General features: G+C 36.6%; 2 protein-coding genes across 2 annotated transcripts; both read left to right on the plus strand.

Annotated features, from left to right (window-relative positions):
- The first annotated feature begins 1,486 nt into the window (after window positions 1-1,486).
- LOC144441195 (serum paraoxonase/arylesterase 1-like) lies at window positions 1,487-8,205 on the plus strand. The gene is made up of 9 exons (XM_078130746.1): window positions 1,487-1,551; window positions 2,877-2,947; window positions 3,571-3,626; window positions 4,162-4,342; window positions 5,163-5,289; window positions 6,117-6,314; window positions 6,986-7,067; window positions 7,422-7,556; window positions 8,004-8,205. Exons 1-9 carry the CDS (start codon window positions 1,487-1,489, stop codon window positions 8,181-8,183), a joined length of 1,095 nt encoding a protein of 364 aa, XP_077986872.1. The 3' UTR covers window positions 8,184-8,205.
- A 228-nt stretch (window positions 8,206-8,433) lies between these two features.
- Window positions 8,434-14,290, plus strand: LOC144441150 (serum paraoxonase/arylesterase 2-like). Its single transcript, XM_078130688.1, has 9 exons — window positions 8,434-8,590; window positions 9,443-9,513; window positions 10,517-10,572; window positions 10,907-11,093; window positions 12,140-12,266; window positions 12,597-12,797; window positions 13,291-13,372; window positions 13,569-13,703; window positions 14,111-14,290. Exons 1-9 carry the CDS (start codon window positions 8,526-8,528, stop codon window positions 14,288-14,290), a joined length of 1,104 nt encoding a protein of 367 aa, XP_077986814.1. The 5' UTR covers window positions 8,434-8,525.
- The last annotated feature ends 8,552 nt before the right edge of the window (window positions 14,291-22,842 follow it).

The following is a 22,842-nucleotide window of genomic DNA, read 5'->3' on the forward strand; positions in this document are numbered from 1 at the left end:
CATTTCTTATGGTTTTCATGTTGACTAATAAACATGTTACAAATGTAGCTTATGCAGTTTATACTTGGCACTAGCCAATAGACTTGTTCATTTAAATGTTACTATATTTCTCGAGAGGCTGCCAAAGAGCGAAAGAGAGAGAGAGAGAGACGGAGAGAGAGAGAGAGAGAGAGAGAGAGAGAGAGAGAGAGAGAGAGAGAGAGAGAGACAGAGACAGACAGAGAGAGAGAGAGACAGACAGACAGAGAGACAGACAGACAGACAGACAGACAGACAGACAGACAGAGACAGACAGACAGAGACAGACAGACAGACAGGCAGGCAGGCAGGCAGGCAGGCAGACAGACAGACAGACAGACAGACAGACAGACAGACAGACAGACAGACAGACAGACAGACAGACAGACAGACAGACAGACAGACAGACAGACAGACAGATAGATAGATAGATAGATAGATAGATAGATAGATAGATAGATAGATAGATAGATAGATAGATAGATAGATAGATAGATAGACAGACAGACAGACAGACAGACAGACAGACACAGAGACACGGAGATACAGAGAGACAAACAGTACTAGTGATGAGACAGAGAGGAGACAAACAGAGACAGACAGACAGACAGACAGGCAGGCAGGCAGCTGCATGTTGGCAGCGGTAGGCAGGAGGTCGGATGAATGCATGTTATATTTAAACAAAATCTAAGATACATTAGCCAAGATAAAATATCGCAAATTGTCTGCAATATGCAAGAAATATATTAGTTTTGATAATTGTCCTTGAAGGGAGCTAAATACCGAGAAATAACAAATATGTATCCTTCATATTATGATGGAAAATCTTGGCCTTGAGTCACGCTGTAGTGGTACTATCCTGTTTCACCGGCCTGATGAGGCTGTCACAAACACCATAAAACCAGAAAGTATAATACCTTACTTGCCCTCGTATCTCGTTTCATAAAGAGATATATAATGAAATGAAACTACATTTCCGAGGTTTCAAATCTTGCATTGTGCTCCCTAGGAGTTGAGGACCTGATTGACAAGGCCCAATAGTGTCGGGAAAGTTCCGTGAGCATAGCATTGAAAAGCGATATGTAAAAATGATCTTCCACTTTGGATATGGATTTAAGATGACTCAAAGCTCGTCTAGCTGAGAAATATTTTTTTGGACTTCAAAATTGTCAATTTTTTGTTTAATTAGTTTGTTTACAAATCTATATTTTTGTTCTAGTTATTGTTGTTTATACTCTTACTTTGGAATAAATAAATAATAAATAATGAATGAACGCATGAATAAATTAAGGAATGCATGAATATGACCATTATCATTATTGAGGGCGCACTCATCAAAGGATGTTAACCTTTGTTCTTTGTACCGGTTGGACAAAATAGCTGACCGCTGTATCCTCAAGACGTCTGTCGCCGCAGCAGGCATAATCATTTTCACGAGATCTACAACCTCTTAACCACAACTGCAACAATGCTCCGGCAAGTGATCTGTTTAGTAGTCATATCTGTCCTTGCAACTCGTATTGCACAAATATTGTGAGTATAAATGCTTGAAAATTAATTGAACCTACATTGAACAGATTCAGTCGAATGTCGATTGACAAATTAGTGGATTGCTGTTGTGTCACATTTTCCACTAAGGTCAAAGATTAGATCAGTTATACAGTTAATGATTTTCATAATCATACGTAAATATTATCACTTCGCAACAACAGAAATCAAGGTGGCTGGTAAATTGCTTAGTTCAAATTTATTTTGCGTCCATTTAAGGTGTATGTATTCGCCAATATAATAGACAGATTTCAAATTGCGTTGGCATTTGTTTACGATTAATATTTCAAATGCAAGGGTCGTGCAGTAGTTGTAAAACGCTCGAAATACTTCATCAATGTATTACCATAATATGACTTTAATGCTTTCGGTGTTCGTACACGTATTACTTTGCTAGTTCAATCATCTAGCGGAAATTTTGGCCGAACAGGAACATAATTGCAACAAAAATATTGTTCGTGCACCTTTCTCAGAATGCTATGCTGAACAACACATCAAAACGAGTCGTGATATACATATACATATCAGTGCGTTCAGTGAGTCACTGCACTGTTAAATGAGAAATGTCAGATACTGCCATAGCATATACATACAGCCTATAACAGAATCGCGTTATCTGTAACATTGTGATAATACACGCGGAGATTTGAATGGATGGTACGATTTCCCGTAAAAACTGCTGGCAACAAAATCAAATTATTGTTTATATTGTAATTGCGTAATACAGTAGCTGTTGCTGGTAGTTCGCTGTTATTTTTTAAATCTTTACAACAAAGCGTCCATTAACTATAATGGCCTTTCATTCCACAAAAGTATCGACCACATTCATTCATTCATTCATTCATTCATTCATTCATTCATTCATTCATTCATTCATTCATTCATTCATTCATTCATTCATCCAGTTTACTATAATTGTGTTTGTTATTGTATTCGTTATTTTATTCATTGATGATAACCGATGGTGATGATGGAGATGATGAAGGCAATGGTGGTAATGAAAGTGATGGTGGTGGTGGTGGTGGTGGTGGTGGTGGTGGTGGTGACGGCGGCGTCGGCGATGGTGGTGATTTTGTTGAATTGGGTAATGATAATGTATTCGGCTCAGTAGCTATTACCAATAACACTTTATCTTTATTCATCATCACCACCACCACCACCACCACCACCACCACCACCACCACCACCATCGAGATCATCATCATATCATCATCATCATCATCATCATCATCATCATCATCATCATCATCATCATCATCACGATAATGTTCCGTTTGTCGTCAGCTGTGTCGTTGATATTGTTTCTTCAGATACCTGATGGGTTTTCACAAGACGATATATAACCATCAACCTGGTCCATGTCGTGTTATCCCTGGGATAGGTGAGACTATTTAGTTACATGTAATAGTAGCGTTGATACATCAGACATTTTCACTTATAAATATATAGTGTTTTCAGACGGCCAACAACTCAAGATGTATGTGGCTTAATTTACCTATGACATTTACCGCGATACCGCGATATTGGCGAATTTAATGTGATCCAAGACAATATCATTTCAATTAAGTGATGTGGTTATTGTTAAAATTACCACTGCATAAACAAGTTGATGAAACTCATCGAGTTTGATAGATCACATATACAGTCACTGTGGTATATTTTGTGTCATTCTATATGATATTCACATTCCTTAAGTGTGTATTAATGATGTGTACATGGAGATTTTCATTTGTGACATTTAATGCTTTGCTGACAAGAGAGTCACTCATCGTCTTTCCTTGGCCTTAAATAGTCAAAAATAACATAAGCTTGGTCAAGTGTATCAAATGATCTATAAAAGAGCTAAATTACTTATCAGATCATTTTTGAGATAAGACAATGAAAATGTTTAAAAAAAACCAAAAACATTATTCTATGGTTTGAAACATACAGGTACCAGTATTTTAAAACCTTACAATATGGTTTGGTACAATTAATATTATTTCGTATTATTTTATTTACAAGATGTTGGTTCTGAAGACATTACAGTATCCAGCCATGGATTAGCATTTATATCATCGGTAGGTGTTGTGAATTCTTTTATAAACAACAAAATACAGGTATATTTGTGTCTGGAATTTCGAAGTTAAAGATTTTGGTGTTATACGTATCAATCTTATTTCGAAAGGCATGAACAAGTCAAGAATAGAATCATATGTTACGATTAACTCGTTTATTAGTTTAAACTCATCACTACAGCACATCTTAGACAATTGACGCCGACAGACAGACAGAGAGACAGAGAGACAGACAGACAGACAGATAGATAGATAGATAGATAGATAGATAGATAGATAGATAGATAGATAGATAGATAGATACATACATACATAGATAAATAAATAAATAAATAAATAAATAAATAAATAAATAAATAAATGAATGAATGAATAAATAAATAAATAAATAAATAAATAAATAAATAAATAAATAAATAAATAAATAAATAAATAAATAAATAAATAAATAAATAAATAAAATAAATAACAATTTAACTTTAAAGCGACACAACATTAAAGCGGTGTTTAGTCTCATTTTGTTTCTATTCACTTACAGGGTCTTCGATCTAAACAATCAGGTGACCCTTCTCGTCGTCCACCGAATATCAGAGGACGAATTTTCCTATTTGATTTCAACTACCCCGAGAAAAATGTGGTGGAGCTGAATCTGAATGGCGAATTTGATAGAGAAAATTTCTATCCACATGGCATCAGCCTGTACGAAGATAAAAACTCGGGTGTGTTAAGCCTAACAAAAACATTGTTTGGTTCCGGTTACACGAGCCCACCTAGTTTTTCACTGCCGATCCTAAACGTTTTGTTTACGTGTTCGAGATAAAAAAATAATAAAAAGTCGCGAAAATTGTGAAGTATCGCAAAAATAGTGGATGCGAAAAAAGACATCAATTAAAAAAGACAAAATAAAACTGTTCTTCCAATCTGTAATGGCTGTACATCTGATGAGAAGTTAAGAAACCAACAACAGAAAGACCATACGGAAAACAACGGAAAACATAACTACCTGAATGAAACATTCACATATGTGAAAAAAAAGTTTATATAGAAAAATAAAAAATAAAAAATCTACCTACCCCACCTATTCTAAAATTGAGCGTAATCAGAACCACACAATTTCTTTTGTTAGTCCTTATAGAGAATACAAATATAATAGATATTCGACGATAAAGTTAGCATATTTCTCAATGTGTGTCTATGGTAGATGAACGCTTTCGCGTGCTCTCCCTGAGTATGAATTAAACATTATTTTCTGCATAACCTTTGACACTTGAACATTTTTGTTCCGGATGGCGTCTAACATTATAAGTGGCCATGATTATCCAATTTGGTAATCCATAAATATTTATTCCAGATCCGAGTCAATTCTAAGGAATTTTGATAACTTTGCTCATACAGTTTTAAGCTCTGTGTGATAATTCCGTCATACTAGTTGTGTTGAATTTCATTGGTTTCAACAATCATTTCTTCCAATCCAACCGTGTTAAAACCCGTTATCCATGTTTCGTTGTTTTGTCTCTTGAATTTCCCCTCCTGTAACAGGTGAAATCCGATTGTTTGTTGTGAATCACCATATAAGTAATCAAGAACGAATCGAAATTTTCAAATTTGAAGATAGAAATAAATCATTGACACATTTGAGAACTGTGACAGGAAACAATATATACAGGTAAGTTAGACGTGGTACAAACTGATTTTATTAACATCTTTCAGGTGAAAATTAACTAAATTAAACTATTCCAGTATAATGAATCTACAAATTCACCTTCAGACGTCGTTGGTGTTTGGAGTGGTCTAGTAGTAATTTCCCACTTTATAATTTTGTGTTCGTATAGTACTATGTTTTTTCATATGTATTATGCCTTAATATAAAGGTTCGATTTCTGCCAATAATATTAAGGTAATTACAATGTTGAAAATTTACTTAAATTCATACACATGTTTGCTGATTTGATGACACTGTGTTAAACAGGGCAAAAAACGAGTCAGTGTTGTTAAAACGTTTGAGTTTTGTATTTTCAAATTATGTATGTATGTATGTATGTATGTATGTATGTATGTATGTATGTATGTATGTATGTATGTATATGTGTGTATGATGTGTGCATGTCTCTGTGTCTGTCTCTGTGTTTCTGTCTCTGTCTCTCTAGATCTGTCTCTGTCCCTCTCTGCCTGTCTGTCTCTGTCTCAGGCTGTCTGTCTGTCTGTCTGTCTGTCTGTCTGTCTGTCTGTCTGTCTGTCTCTCTCTCTCTCTCTCTCTCTCTCTCTCTCTCTCTCTCTCTCTCTCTCTCTCTCTCTGTTTCCTCCTCCGGGGTGAGGAAGGAACATACACTTATCTCTACCTCTCTATGTGCATACGTGTATCAGTTTACAGCGAGTCTCTGTTTATATGCACACGTGTATACAGCAGTATAATTTATTAATCGCATTCGTTTGTGGACCATGATGTGGAAAACTGACATTTCTTTATCATTCCATATATGATGTACATCACAGTGTAAATGACGTACTTGCCGTAGCTCCAGAGTCATTTTATTATACCAACGATGCCTACTTCAAGAGTGCTATAGGAAAACAACTCGAAGTGTTCAGTAATGTTGCCTGGGGGACGATCGGATTCTATGACGGAGAGGATAGGATAGTGATTTCGGGCTGTCAGTTTGCCAATGGAATCAACCATTCTCCTGATGGGAGGTATGCAGTATGGTCACGTTTATTCTATGGTATATTTTAGATTGGTCTGTAAGTTTGCCTTTAACCGGGAAGATACAATTATTGACAACTTCTTCGCTTTCTCAAAACTGGAAATATAGTAAAACCTTCAGAAATCAGAATTTAGTTTTAATCACAGACAAGCGAGTCTTTTACTTGTTTTTGTTTTAATATATAGTAAGGTTATTCTGTAGAAAATGATAATATGATCCGGCATTGTATTAAATTTGAATTCTGACTCATCTTGACTAATCGAAAGTGGTTTTATTGATTTTGCTTATATTCTATACCCGTCTCTAGAAACGTTAACACTAGTACAAGAATTAAGTGTATACATGTAGCATGCTTCAAACTAGTATGTAATTAAGGTATACCTACGCCGTGATGGGGCGCCCTCACACTTCGGTCAACCACTAGAGAGAGATAGAAGAGGCCGGCGAGAGCGGAGCGACACGAAGTATACCCTAGCTCCAAGCATGACCAAAATTAACATGCAAGGTATCGACCAATCAAAACAGTGCTTCTGTTAAAGTAATAAGGAATAAGGAATCCCCGGCATACGTTATTGAAATCAACCTGTGAGGTAGTGTTATAGCTACATGCACGAATGTCGACATGTAAAGTGTTTGATTGCCATTTTGTTTGCATTACAGGTATGTGTACGTATCATCGCCTATACAAGAACAGATAATGGTGTTTGAAAGAAGGAAAGACAATTCACTTCAAGAAATACAAGTATTGATTTAATATTTATTTATTTAAAGCGTTACGTACTGTGACTAGGTGCGCATGTGTGACGCTCACAATGAGTAGACAAATTTGAAAAAGAAGAAGTTATTTTTTATATAATTTTCCAACATTTAAACAACGGGAGGGAATGAAGAAAATACCGGAGGTAATTTATTGTCTTGTAATTACATGTAAGAACTATTCTCATTATCAATGCATTTATGCTGTTTTTCATCTGTTCTTCAATGCCCATATTTGCATAGACACCTATATCTTCTCGCTCGTAAGACATAAAGCTGTGAAAACTAAACTGAAGAAAAAAAGGTACTAACAATTTTAAAACGTTTGCTTTATTTGTAGCGCATAAATGTTTATACTGGAGTTGATAACATCGAGGTGGACAAACAAACAGGTGATCTATGGATTGGTTGTCACCCCGTCATTCATATGATGTTCAGTCATGGACAGAACGTTTCAAACAAAGCTGGGACTCAGGTATGACCTACAACTAAATATAAGCTCGTTAATTGCAAAAAAAAGGGGTTGGTGAATATCCTGTAAAATTTAAAAATAAAAACTTGCTAGCTCCTAAGAGTTACATAATTCTAGATAATGGACAACACTGGTTGAGAAAAATGCCATCAACTTTTAGTACATTGAAACACTGGAGAATGGTGAGTCTTCAAAGGAGGCCTGGATACTTCCACCAAATACAACACCTAGTGACTAAACTATTGAATGCTTTTGTTTTTGTTACAAGTGGAATATGACATATATTCTACTTATTTGCAGGTACAAGTTTGAATCAAGTGTAGCGCTGCAGAGAAATACATTTGTTTCAGATAAAGCGTCGGGACAAGAATGGGGACAACTGTATATGATAATATTAAAATGTATCATTCATATTTCTATATTAATGTACCATTTATATTATCTTTGCAGGTATTACGGATTCATTTCAACTCGAACAACGAGCCATACTCACGTACAAATATCAGAGAAGTCTTTATGGATGACGGGTCATTGATTAGTGGTTCCAGTGTCGCCAGTTTCTATGGAAACAAATTACTTATTGGAACAGTTTTCGACAAAATGGCATTATGCGAAATTACAGCTTTTTGATTTTTAAAGGCGTCTGTTTTGAATAAATTACACGACATTACCATTCAGTTTGATAATGCTATTTAACTTGAATTCTAAGTTTTGTTTGTGTGTGTGTGTGTATGTATGTATGTATGTATGTATGTATGTATGTATGTATGTATGTATGTATGTATGTATACTGATAGCTCTTATTCCATGGCGCCCTCAAGTGACCAAAGATGCTAAGTATTTATGCAGACAATTACGTGATTACTCTGAATCAGGTCATCTGGGATTGTTCTGCTATTAACTCACGGATTAGTAGTTTTGTATGTCGTAATAGCACTTCCTTATTATCAAGGATTACTGAATCAAAGAGCAATGATTCGTCGACTCATTCTGCTCATCATTGTAGCGGTTATAGCAACCAGGATGGCGAAAGTAATGTAAGTATATGTATATATGTACACGACTCCAACGTGCAAACTTTGACCCCTGCCATTGTATAGTACAAGTAGACAATGGGTAACAGTACAGTAACAAGATAAATCAGAAACCCAGAGACAGTGGTACCATTTTAGAATATTGTGATCACCACTTACTGGCTAGAAATATAGATACCTAAAGCTTGCACATGTGTCTCTTCCTACCACGTAATAGTAATGATATTGCGACCATATATTGTGACATCTTTTGTCATACTGGCCTAAAGTCGGTACAGAAAAATTAGTTTTTATTCATGGCAATGCCACGATGAATAACTATCCCAGTCCCTCCTTGTATCACATGACAGTCGGTTACTACAGTCAATTTCATCTTTATAACTTTCGTAAGCTCTAATATTTCATCCGGGAAATTATTACAGTTACGAAATAAATCCATTGATATAATGTTTCATGTTACATAAGGCAGATTAATGCACTTGTCCCCATGTGGTCAAACAAAACACGACGATATTTACTTTCTGTCGTGAGCGGTGTTATGTCTAGCGCAGAGACATGTTGACTTTCTAGCGATCCGCTAACGTGGAAAACCAACAACGAGTCTTTAGGCTTTGATATGTCATTTACGATAGTAATTATACTTGCACAGACCAATGCAAGTTCAAAATAAGTATGGAATCTATATCTTGGTCGTCACGGCAACGCCTGTGTACGTCATTGGTTCTGCTCCGCGTGGTCGAAATGTGAGTCTAAGCGTTCAAAATTGCCATTTTATACGTAGTGTACCTGGTGAACGTCCCGGGCCTCATACATGTTATACATATCGTTTTCATGCCGTATGTTTTCATTTATCAGATATATCATGGGATTTCACAAGATGATCTACAAACATCAGCCTGGTCCATGTCGTCTTATACCAGGTCTAGGTAAGTTGTACATACCACAGAATACTTTTTTTTAAATCATACAAAATGCAATCGTGGATCGATTTGGCTTAGTATATTGTTCTTAGACCGCCTGTATTCCCATAACATTAAGCCCCATCTACACGCACTAAAATCCTTCCTGAGGTAGGACTTGGGATAGTTTGAAGGCCGTGTAGACGCAAACGCGTCCTGAACCTGTCCTGAAACTATCCTGACTGGGGACACCTTCGAGAGGTTTCCTCCTGCAACGTCCTATGTTCTGTCAGGTCGGAGCCAGGAGGGAACGCGTGACATCTACGCCATAATTATCTTCCTCCGTGCAGACACAAACCTATCCTAACCCAGGTAGGACTCGCATGACTGCCTCGGGTAGGACGACCTACGTCTAGACGGAGCTATTGTCCAATTTAGTCTCGAAAGACTTTCCATGAGTGTTCATTATCGTGTTGTCGTTTTTGTTGAAACTGTGTACAGGCTGACGGTGGTGATTAAGGAAAGTCGAGGTACGTGCATGGTTTTGAAAACATTAAAAATTCAAGTCTGCGAGCAAAACTAATTGAAAAAACTTATGGAAGCGAGTGGCCTCCAAGATAAATGTCTAGATTATTTTATTTTAAATTAGGAAACAGCAGTTCAAATTTATGCCAAATCAATATCTTGGTCTTCACTTACCATGTATTATCAAACAACGTCGATTAAGGTAAGACCGAGACGTAGATTTATTTCATACTACACAATCTCATCAATAGGGAACTTGCAATCCAGACTGAGCATGCTCAGATGCAAAGGACTATGGGATTTTCTGTGGTTATCGTAATACCTAATCTGGAGCTACCGATAAAATAAACCTCCCACAATACTCAGGTTGACAATGAATTAATCATTTGTTTTTAACAACAATGTAACATTATTGTTTACAATAGTATTTGATTAGCATTTATTATCACATTCAACATGGCGGGTTTGCAAGTTCCCTATTGTATTTTTTCTAATTTTCGTTAAGATTATGGTTCTGAAGACATCACTACAACAAGCAATGGTTTGGCATTCATATCATCAGTAAGTAGTAGCTATAGCATGTATTTTAAGATGAATTTCCAAAAGAATTACGCAATGACGTCATTATGTTGACGTTGGTTCTAAAGTCAATATCAGGTGCATGATACAGTAATTAACATAAACAATTAATTTATTCTAAAAAAACCAAAGCAACTTGGTAGCAATATTTTCTTGCTGAATTTAGGTGTTTGGTGATCAGTCTAGAGTGTCGAAGTACTTTTTTTTCTTGGTTTTGACCTTGAAAGTGGGATGTCGTTTCTAGAAAACAGAGCTTTGGGCTCGTATTTCTGAGACAATACTGAATAAATAAACCCAGTTTTGTTGTTTATTGTAGGGAGTAAGAATTCCAGGTGGCGCCAAAGTCGATCCATCCCGTATGGTACCAAATATAAGAGGTCGCATTTACCTTTTTGACTATAACCGTCCCCAGAAAAATGCAGTGGAGTTGACCTTGAATGGTGACTTTGACAGAGATAACTTCTATCCACATGGTATAAGTCTATATGAGGACCCCAACACAGGTATTGCCGAAGTATTTGTTATGTGTTTTATTACATGCAACACGTCATTCCACATGTTTCAAGGTTGTTCTCACTCATATTCAATTTGGTCGACTCCTAAACCTCTTTAATAGTAAACTAATTTAATTAAACAAAAGTTTTTTGCACTTGGTATTGCGCTGGGGCTAGCCGCTAATGACGTACTGTCGAGAACGGTAAACGGAATGTAAAGACAGCTTTAGCCTAGTCATAAATAGACTCTCTCAACAGTCCTCGGAGCTTCGAGTATGGTTAAAACATAGGATTGTTTTGTATGTACTGATATCCACTGCATAATTGTACTCGAATATCCCTGTACTGTACGCCCTCATCGATCACATAGAGCTAACCTATCGTTGATGTGTTAGTGTGACGCTCCGTGCATCGGGCTTCACGTTGAGCGTCACATTACACTAACACATAACATCAACGATATTTTAGCCCTTTGTGATCGACGAGGGCTGTACAGGGATATTCGAGTATGCAGTAGATATCAGTACATCCAAACATAAATTAACCCAAATTTTAATCATATGCGAAGCTTCAAGGACTGTTGAGAGTCTAAGTCATATACAACACATACAATTTGTATAACACTAGCAACTAATTCTACAATTTCGTTTACATATCTGATTTACATAACGGACGGACTTTCTAATTAGCCTTGGTAAAATACTCCCCTAACACAGCGCAAACAAAGAGTTTGATACCATTTCTTTTTATTTGTGAACATCATGATTATGCTTGCAAATCCAACTTTAATACACATCATGTCGCCTTCATCGACCGTAATGCCATCAAGGGTCTCTCCCCCGATGCGGCGTATCTTCAGCCTAGTGGTAAAACTGGTCAAATGCTTATTCAAGAATACTGGAATAATTGAATATGAAAGAGTAGTCGGAGAAATCAAACATCAAGCCGACTTCCAGTTTCGAAATTTCCAACTGTCGTCAGTTTTAAATTTGCCAATATATATCAGCAATCTACAACAACAGTGTGTACATATAAAGAATTCTATGTTTCCTTAGAAACAGTTCGACTTTTCGTTGTGAACCACCACATAAGTGATCAAGAAAGAATTGAAATATTTAGATTTGACGAAAATACTACTTCGTTGGATCACCTGAAAACTGTGACTGGTGAAAACATATTAAGGTATGTCTACGTCTGTATACGTGCATGCATGCATACACATGGTCACTAGCACTAGACGGTCTGTAAATTTGTGGTATGATGTGTTCCGTTATGAATTATACTTACATGTATATAATTTCAAAGACTACAACATGTCGAATAAATAGGTACAGCAATTATCTGTATCTGTTATTATATAACATAATAATTTAATTTCCAGTAAATCCAATCTCTGATGAGGGTTGCAAACGTATCATGTGTGAAAATAAACAATCATGTGATCAAACAACTCATGCTATGATTAACAATTTCAAAATATCTTATAACATGATGGTTTCTTTCCATTCAAAGTGTCAATGATATTGTGGCTATTGGCCCCGACTCCTTTTATTTCATCAACGATATGTACTTCTTCAAGGACGCTGCCAAAACTTTTGAAATGATTTCAGGCATTGAATGGGGTTCAATTGGATTGTACGACGGCAAAACAGACAGAATAGCGATGTCGGGCTATGCATTCCCAAATGGTATTAACGTGTCACCTGACGGCAGGTAAATTAAGTAATTATAAGGCAGTCTATGATTAGGGAATACTGTATAGTCTGATGACATAATGACTTTGATTTCGAATCTCTCAAACATTATATTGTAAATTTTGATGGATGAATGGGTTGATGGATGAATGGATGTGTGTGTATGTGTGAGTGAGTGGATGGATGGATGGATGGATGGATGGATGGATGGATAAATGGATGGATCGTTGGATGGGTGGATGGATGGATGAATGGATGGATGGATGGATGGACGGACGGACGGACGCATGGATGGATGTATGGATGGATGGACGGACGGACGGACGGATAGATGGATGGATGGATGAGTGAAAAGACGGGTTGGTCAATAGATTGGTTGAATATATTCATCATGAATGCACCTGAATATTCAACACATGCAATACCAAATGTTTTTTTTTGATTAGTAGTAATCGCAGATTCAGTAGAATATAGACTAGTTTATCAAGGTCTAAATCTAATTATACGTGCAGGTATTTATACGCCACTTCAGCATTAAACGGGATATTACTAGTATTCAGAAGAAAAGAAGATAATTCAGTTGAAGAAATACAGGTAACTTATTACAATTACCATTATATCTACAACCATGCACACGATAACAGTTGTTTGCCTTGAATGCCGGGATTAATGATTGGTTGGTTGTTGGTGATACACGAAACATTGTTTAACCAATCAGAGATAGTCTTCTATTGTGACACTATTGGGTTATTTAATAAATACATTATTTTCCACTGTGATTATTTAATAGCGTGTAAGTCTTGGAACAGTAATGGATAACATAGAGATAGACAAACAAACTGGTGATCTATGGATTGGCTGTCAACCAGCTATATATATGATGACATCACATTCAATGAACGTCTCTGAGCCTGCCGGTTCACAGGTAGGTCAAACACTAACATTCCCGTAGCTCTGTGTGTGTCTGAACTGCGACGAATGTTCCTGTTTGTGCTATGTAAATTATTGAATATTTTGGACATGATCGCTTAGAGAATTGTGAAATAAAATTGGTCTGGGATAGCACCGGTGCATTTAGTCGTAATTCTAGTATAAGAGTAGTATGAACGATTCGTGGTGAGGGGGCCGGGGTTGCTTTTAATAATCCCGCCCTCACCCTCCTTAGCCTAGGGACGAGCGCCCACAACAATGAATCTGTCCGGATCCAAGTCGACTTGTGTAGTCACGTGACATCACAATCTGAATTCCTATTAAGATTCCATTTTTTTCATTTTTACCAAGATAACGACAATATCACTATCCTCTGAATTCAAGATTTGCTTTCTGTTATAGGTCCTGCGTATTCGCTTTAATTCAAATAGCGCCCCCTATGCTGACATAGCTGTAAGAGAAGTTTTCATGGATGACGGGTCATTGTTGAGTGCTTCAAGTGTGGCTAGTTACTATGACAACAAAATGCTCATTGGAACTGTTTTAAGCAAAACGGCATTTTGTGAAATAAAGGCGTTTTAGAATTGAAGTTAAAACTCGGTGTCACTGTTTTTTATTGCAGCATGTTCTTAACGTGTTTTTTTTTTGTACTTTTATGTTTCATCTACACTGGGCTGCTACCGACTTAATACACCTACATACAGTTTCAGTTACTTATTCACCTTATTTCACTTGGATTCAAAGTTATCTATTCCAACTTCAGGTTCATGTCCTACAGGTTCATGTCCTATATATATATATATATATATATATATATATATATATATATATATATATATATATATATATATATATATATATATATATATATATATAAACTATTACGCTCTGCCACTGCGGTATAGAGCACTGTCTTAGCAGATTGATACTCACCGAGTTATATATATATATATATATATATATATATATATATATATATATATATATATATATATATATATATATATAGTTTTGGTAGTACTGGAACTCTTTCTTGGGTGTAACTCGGAGTTTCACGCATATTGCGATCATCAGACACTGAGTGTCTGATGATCGCAATATGCGTGAAACTCCGAGTTACACCCAAGAAAGAGTTCCAGTACTACCAAAACTATTACGCTCTGCCACTGCGGTATAGAGCACTGTCTTATAGCAGATTGATACTCACCGAGTTATATATATATATATATATATATATATATATATATATATATATATATATATATATATATATATATATATATATATATATATATACATTTTAAATAATCATACGCTGCAATATGAAAGTAACAGGATTTGTATAATCAAATACAACTTTCTGAAAAATGTGTGATGCAGGAGGGAGAAGACTTTTCTGGAACCCTAAACCCCCAAAAAATAAAGTTAACATAGAATTAGGTGGCTTTGTTACCTGTTAAAGAGAAACTCCATTCCCCGAAATAAAGTCATTTTCATAACGCTTGACTCTGGAGAGTACTTTCATAATTTAATACCACATAAATCTAGCGTGATTATCAAAATACACTTCAATAAAATTTGTTTTACATTTACTTTCTTACATTGGTCGAGCATAGCCTCGTGGGAGCTAGCAGACCTGTATATGTGTTAGATGAACCAGCATTCCTAACTATTTTCTGATTTTAATAAGAATTTAGGAGTCCTAATTATGTATTGTTCATCTAATACACTTACACGTCTTCAGATTCTTATGAGGCAATGCTGAATCACTCTCTGTTAAGATAGTCACAGAGCAGTAAACGGGGAAAAGAGATCGAATTTGGTGTTTATCGACAAATTGCGCAACATTTATGGGACGTGAAATGACTCTCTAGAACTCAAAGTCGACGAAAATAGATTTATTTCCATGAGTGGTGTTTCTCTTTAATGTTAATTTTAATTCTAACTCTTCAAGGAATATAAATATACATATATTTTATATTATTATGGGTGTTCTCCTCACAAACATGACCATGTTAACAGTGAATTAATAACATTGTTTGATTACTTGCTGGGTTCATATCCAACATAGCCATTCTTTTCAATTAATCTCTCCGGACCACTCAGAGGAGGTGTGAACACGCAAACCATTTTCGTTGGTTTTAAATAAATTGAGTCAATCTTATCATGGTTATTTAAGATCATCACAGTACCACTGTATGGAGTATTTACCCTCATCCCATGACATGTCGAATTCACCTGAGAGATAATAGGCAATTTCCAGATGGTTGAGATGAGAGACTTTAAATTTCCAGCCAGCTGGAACTTCAAGGATGTTGACGCTAAGTGGAAATCCGTCACTCTTGACCAGTACTCGGCGACTGTACACCCCATCCTTCAAAGTATATTCCATGCTAGTAGTTGAGCCGATGACTTCTGTCAGGGATCTATCTACTATGAGAGGGTGTTCTGGGTTGTCATCTTTACAGTAAAGCACCATAAGACGTACATCAGTTGAAGCCTTGAATGACATTGAGATTTGAGACGAGCATGCTATCATTTTGTCTGGGCTGAATTCGTATGTGTTGCCATCTTCTGTTTCTCCGGTACCAGTCCCACTAATGCAGTAATAAATGTGATGCAACTTGTTACTGGATGGGGACTGAAGTGTTATACATTCGTTGTCGGTAAAAGTGACGTCATAGACTATGAAATTCATCCCATCTATATCCTCAACAAGTTGTTTGCCGTTAAGACCACTTGGGGTTTTCGTGACGACAACATCATTAAGACAGCGACTTTTCATGCTTGTTTCTGGTTGAAGATGGTCCACCTAGTGGGAGAGAGAGAGAGAGAGAGAGAGAGAGAGAGAGAGAGAGAGAGAGAGAGAGAGAGAGAGAGAGAGAGAGAGAGAGAGAGAGAGAGAGAGAGAGAGAGAGAGAGAGAGAGAGGAGAGAGAGAGAGAGAGAGAGAGAGAGAGAGAGAGAGAGAGAGAGAGAGAGAGAGAGAGAGAGAGAGAGAGAGAGAGAGAGAGAGAGAGAGAGAGAGAGAGAGAGAGAGAGAGGGAGGGAGGGAGGGAGGGAGAGGGAGGGAGGGAGGGAGGGAGGGAGGCAGAGAGAGAGAGAGAGAGAGAGGGGGAAGAGAGGGAGAGAGAGAGAGAGAGAGAGAGAGAGGGAGAGAGGGAGGGGGAGAGATACAGATAGATAGAGACAAAGTACAGAGACCAAAAGTCAAATCAATCGGAGTTAAACATGTGTTAATTACCTTTTTGCGATTTCGACATTTTGTGTTCCTTCCTTTTGAAGATCGACAAGACAAACACAGACAGACCGACAGACAAATAAACAGTCAGTCAGACAGACAGATACATGTACATACATACATACATACATACATACATACATACATACATACATACATACATACATGTATTACGTACGTACGTACGTACAGACACACATACATACATACATACATACATACATACATACATACATACATACATACATACATACATACATGCATGCATGCATGCATGCATGCATGCATACATACATACATACATACATACATACATACATACATGCATGCATGCATGCATGCATACATACATACATACATACATACATGCATACATGCATACATACATGCATGCATGCATGCATGCATGCAGACAGACAGACAGACAGACAGATAGACAGACAGACAGACAGAAACACGCACGCACACACACACACACACACACACACACACATAAAGACGGAGAGACATAGACAAACAGACAGACATGAAATTGTGCTACCAGTAAATGTAAGAACAGACACACTTGTGACATGAATGTTTAGGACACATACCTTTACTACCACAGACAGTATTTTACATATTAACTCAAATCACTATATCAAATACTGGGCACGAATTGGGAGGATTGCAAGGAGCCTTGATGTCTAATGGGTTACGCACACATGTTGTAGTGATAATACATGTCCCAACATATGGCCTGTAGCATGTACAAAAACTATTTGATATACAGGAAACATATCCCATCACATACTTACGTGATATATAATGTATCTTCGTCGAGAAACAGCAAAATGGAGTGGTACGCTTTGTTTGTCTGAATCGAAGTCGGGTCATGACCTTCCAATGTACACGTAAATTGCGTATTGAAAGGTGACGTGACGTCATCGGGTCACAGGCATCCCAGTGATATGATCTTATAGAGTTCGCTTGATCACCCTTGATGGAATATTTGTTCGATATAGGGCTAAAATATTATTTTAGAATTCCCCAAAGTGTAATAACACAATTTGTTTCTGGTAATTTTGAAGGAGAAATGGTTTATCATAGTAGTCTATGCGTGGCTGGCCGACTTCGCCAGCTGCTACAGACGTTTGGCCATTGGTGTATGTATTCTAGATGAATGGTAACTTCGTCTGTACAGGTTGAATTGCTATACTAGGGGTTGATTCATTCACTGTACAACTATATTCCCTGTAGTTATGTATACGTTGCTTCACATCTTGGTGGTCATGTTACTGTATACAAAAGAAGAAAAGATAACACCATTGATGAAATACAGGTGTGTAGTATCATTGAACCTCAGAGTTATATATACTTTAAACAATGGTGGCGCTATAATCATGAACATAACTTCATAGTAGTATAATAGTCTTATCCTGAATGTTAACTGACATGACCCCGTTGACCTTTGTTACATCATCTTAGTAACATTATAAGACTAACGTCACGGTGGTGCATTCAGAATTACGTTGTATGCCTAAGCATGTATATTATATTATTTGTCAAATATAATAAGTGTATTGTTTATGTCATAAACCTATCTCCTATATGTCTAGATCTATGCTATAAATATTAGCATCCAGTTCTACAGTATAATACCAGAAAAATCATCTTATCACAATAATGTTTAGCTTCATTGTTTAGTTGTACAATTTCTTTGTGCGTCCAATGTTGTTCTGAGAATCCGCGTTACACAGCCTTGCTTGGTCCCTTGGTATCACTAGTATTACTGCACACCACGCTCTGGTCATTGACAATGTGTTTGTAATGGAAATCAACCAAGGTGCAATAACGATGGATGTGTTTACGAGTTGATAAAAATGTCCTAACAAAACATTCAAAGACCGGCGATGGTGCCTGTAGACCCTGAACAGTACTGAATCACTTGTGGGTAAATGTATGATTTTATAGCTGTATACGTAATATGGTAAATAAATCCAATATAATAGATGTTGGGTCCGCACGCCCTAAAATCGCCCCCCCCCCTCCCCAACGAGATCACAGTTTCACCTGATACTTTATAACTTATGAATACAATCGAAGTCTAATTAAACTTACAATTTTTAACTATTGGTATTTTATCAATTTTTAACTATTGGCATTTTATCAATACGGTAAATGTTGGTTGTTTGATCGAGAGAAAAAAAGATATTCCGTTACGCGTAGCTATAAACTTATGCGTGGTCCGGTCTTACATAGCATTTCGGAGAAGTAGTGCGATTTTTACACACTTTTGAGGTCACACTCAATACACCCTGTGGGCGTGCATTGTTAATTTTAGACTCATTACACTGTAGAACTAGGAGGCTTTGTCATCTCTATGGATCCATGACACACTAATATGTCCATTCCATTTTGCAGCTCAATTAATTTCCATCTGACTTTCATTTGAACAGAAAATCAATCTGTACACGGCGGTGGATAATATTGAGATAGACAGGAAAACAGGTGACTTGTGGTTGGGATGCCAACCCTCTCCTTTTTTTATATTTTCAGTTTCGTTAAGTCAGTTATTTAGCTGGACCTTGTATGATTTGTACAAACATAGGTAAGTGAAGCCGTGCAAAAGAAACTCATCTTATTCTTTGAAAATTAAACATTTTCTGTTTATGACCTGGGCGTACAAAGTAACCCTGACAACATGCCTTAATGTGTTCCTATAAATCCAAGTTCAACTTATCATTGTTTTCATTCTTCAACAGGTGTTGCGAGTTAGACTTGAACAGAAGGGTGACACCTTTCCAAACATAGACATACGAGAAGTTTTCAGTAACGACGGATCATTCCTCAGCGCATCGTCTGTTGCCAGTTATTATGACAACAAGATATTAATTGGAAGCGTGTTCGGTAAAACAGCGTTTTGCGAAATAAGACACGTATGAGAGGTACAAAGAATTTGTCAGTGTAGCCCCATTTAAGCTGACTAGAAAGCGGTTTAAATTTGTCGTTGCCGCTGCTTCTGTTGCTGTTTTTAGTCGGCTGCTTAACGCTGAAATCACATGTAATTTGTGTACTTAACTGTATTACCATTATATTATCATATCGGTTTATGGATATGAATAAGTTTATATACTTTCGCTAGCTCTTTACATATTAAACTGTGAATTAACTTTTTATTATTTTCGTAAGGTTATTTATGTCGGTTGTGGTCATTAACTTAGAAACGAGTCAGACGTGAAGTGTTTACTACCATGGTAATTGAGCATTCACACAAACTAAACCTAAAACTATTGAAATTATTTTTAATTATAGTCTCAGTCGTAAGGCGTCTCCGAAAACTAGTTTATTTTGAGTTCCATGAACTTGCAGTGCTGTTTTGGGACTTCCAATGTTTACAGTATGTTGATCACAGGGTGATTAGAATTGCACAACAGAGGAACCGATATCGTCCACTTGTGTAATCTACCACATTGATCTAGTTTACGTCTATCTTAGTAAACCGAAGGCTGGTGTCATTTTTTACTACGAGAATGAGATATTTTGTTTTACTACCATGTAAATTTCTACATTTTTCTTCCCAATAATATTAAAAGGTAAAATTGTGACAATTATTTCTATTTCCCGCGTAAATTTTTCTTGAAAATCACATTCCATGTCTTTTAAGACTGTAACTAGAATTTAAACTGTACATTCTGCAAATAAATAAATAACATAACATAACATAACATAACATAACATAACATAAAATTACGACCTACCTACCCTATTTTCTGAAGTCATGTCATCGGAAACAAACGTTTGTTTATTTTTACAAATTGAACTGAGTTGTGTTCCGTAATGAATCTAACCAGCTTTGGCCTAGTTATGGTATTAAATGTATGGACATTTAAACAGCGTGGCTCAATCAGAAGGTGACCCCCCCCCCGGCCGTAAAAACTGTTCGCTCCCTTAACATCATCAAGTCCATGTGTAATGTTTTCATCAATAACACTGCTTATCTCTGTTCAATGTGATTGGGCAAAAGGGTCCTGCTATGCTGTGTCTATGTTATTGTTAATCTGGAGTTGAAATTTGTTTATCTTTGTGCCAAAAACTTATTGTCCCATCAGAGAAACACCAAGCCAACATCATTTTAGCTATATTTCCAATGGGTGAAACATCACCAATAACATTATAGCTGTAGCGGTACATTTGGTACTGTTTTGGCAAACTGAATGATCGACAAAAATGGATTATGTTGATAATTTGCCCGAATCAGTAAATCACCATCAGAAAACGTGAAATGAAAGTTAAAATGCATACTTTGTATCGAGATAATCGACTCGACTTTGCACTAGTGTACTTTTAAGTCTTTTTCGACAAAATCGAGAAGAGTTTAGAAGTGAAAATAAGAAATACTTTCATTTGCTGGTTTGAGTTATTTCGGCCTGAAGATAACCTCATTTGGAACAAGCTCAGCTCTGATTGGCATGGAATATTACCGGATACAACATATTTGCCTGAAGCGTTTCCATTCAAACAACCGGAACTTCGTTTTTGTATAATCAATAGCGGTATATGATATATGAAAACAGGATAAAATGATTTATCTGAATGTGTTTCGTTTTTTCCAAGTTATAGACTAATAAGTGCATATAGTTTCCTGCGGTGAACATCATATTTCAATCAGTATGAAGTGTAATGGCGAGTTAATGAGAAAACAGCGCAAAGTGACTTCCTTAGAAATCATGAATGTCACTAGATAAGACGTTACAGTTAGGATGTGAACTTATTATGGCTCCACGTTGTTATCATTAATTTACAGACACTGAAAGCTTTCGTGTTTGTTTGATAACTGTAGCGAAGCCATGGCTAATAAATAAACTTTGTATATGAGTCTCATCAATTTTAATATATAGCAAGAATATCCATGTGTATGTGTGAGTCTCTGTCTGTCTGTCTGTCTGTCTGTCTGTCTGTCTGCCTGCCTGCCTGCCTGTATGTCTGTCTGTCTGTCTGTCTGTCTGTCTGTCTGGCTGGCTGACTGACTGACTGGCTGTGTATGTATGTCTCTGTATGTATGCACGTACGTACGTATGTATGTATGTATGTATGTATGTATGTATGTATGTATGTATGTATGTATGTATCTTTGTCTGTCTGTCTGTCTGTATATCTGCCTGTCTGTCTGTCTGTCTGTCTATCTGTCTGTCTGTCTGTCTGTCTGTCTGTCTGTCTGTCTGTCTGTCTGTCTGTCTGTCTGTCTGTCTGTGTGTATGTATGTATGTATGTATGTATGTATGTATGTATATATGTATGTATGGTGTGTGTTTACGTGTTGAAATGTTTGTTGATTTCCCAATGGACAATGCCAACTTTAATTTCATACACTGAATAATAGGGAGGGTTAGATTTTACGCAAGTCCCCCCCCCCTCTAATTCCTGAAGGCTCCCTAACCTTTTCATATTATCAGTTTTAATGTCGTGGATTAATTCCGTTACTAAAAAAGTACGTGAATGCTTCTTCGTTCGTTCATATAATAGATGTATGGAATTAGTAACTTTGACTAAAATTATATTGGCCACTAGGGGATTTCGAATATGTGGAAGTACGCGAGTTGTTACCACTCGTAGATTAGTTTTTACTGAACTTGATTTGTAGGAACAATTAAATACATACTATTTCTTTTTCTTTTTCACAGAGGACTAATCCATGTCATGAAAAACATTCCAAAACCTTGCTTATATTTCGAGCGAATTTTTTTTTAATTGCATGATCTCATATGCCTTCCGAACCCTTACTTCAAGCATACGCCTAATGTGTAAGATCACTCTCTGTTATTGTTATATAAACCTGCATCCCCACAGTTAATAAAATCGTCTATTTGTAATAACGCCCACGTCACGTCGACATAAAATGTGTTCATAATGAT

Source organism: Glandiceps talaboti, chromosome 10 (assembly GCF_964340395.1).
Source record: "Glandiceps talaboti chromosome 10, keGlaTala1.1, whole genome shotgun sequence".
NCBI classification, from domain to species: domain Eukaryota; kingdom Metazoa; phylum Hemichordata; class Enteropneusta; family Spengelidae; genus Glandiceps; species Glandiceps talaboti.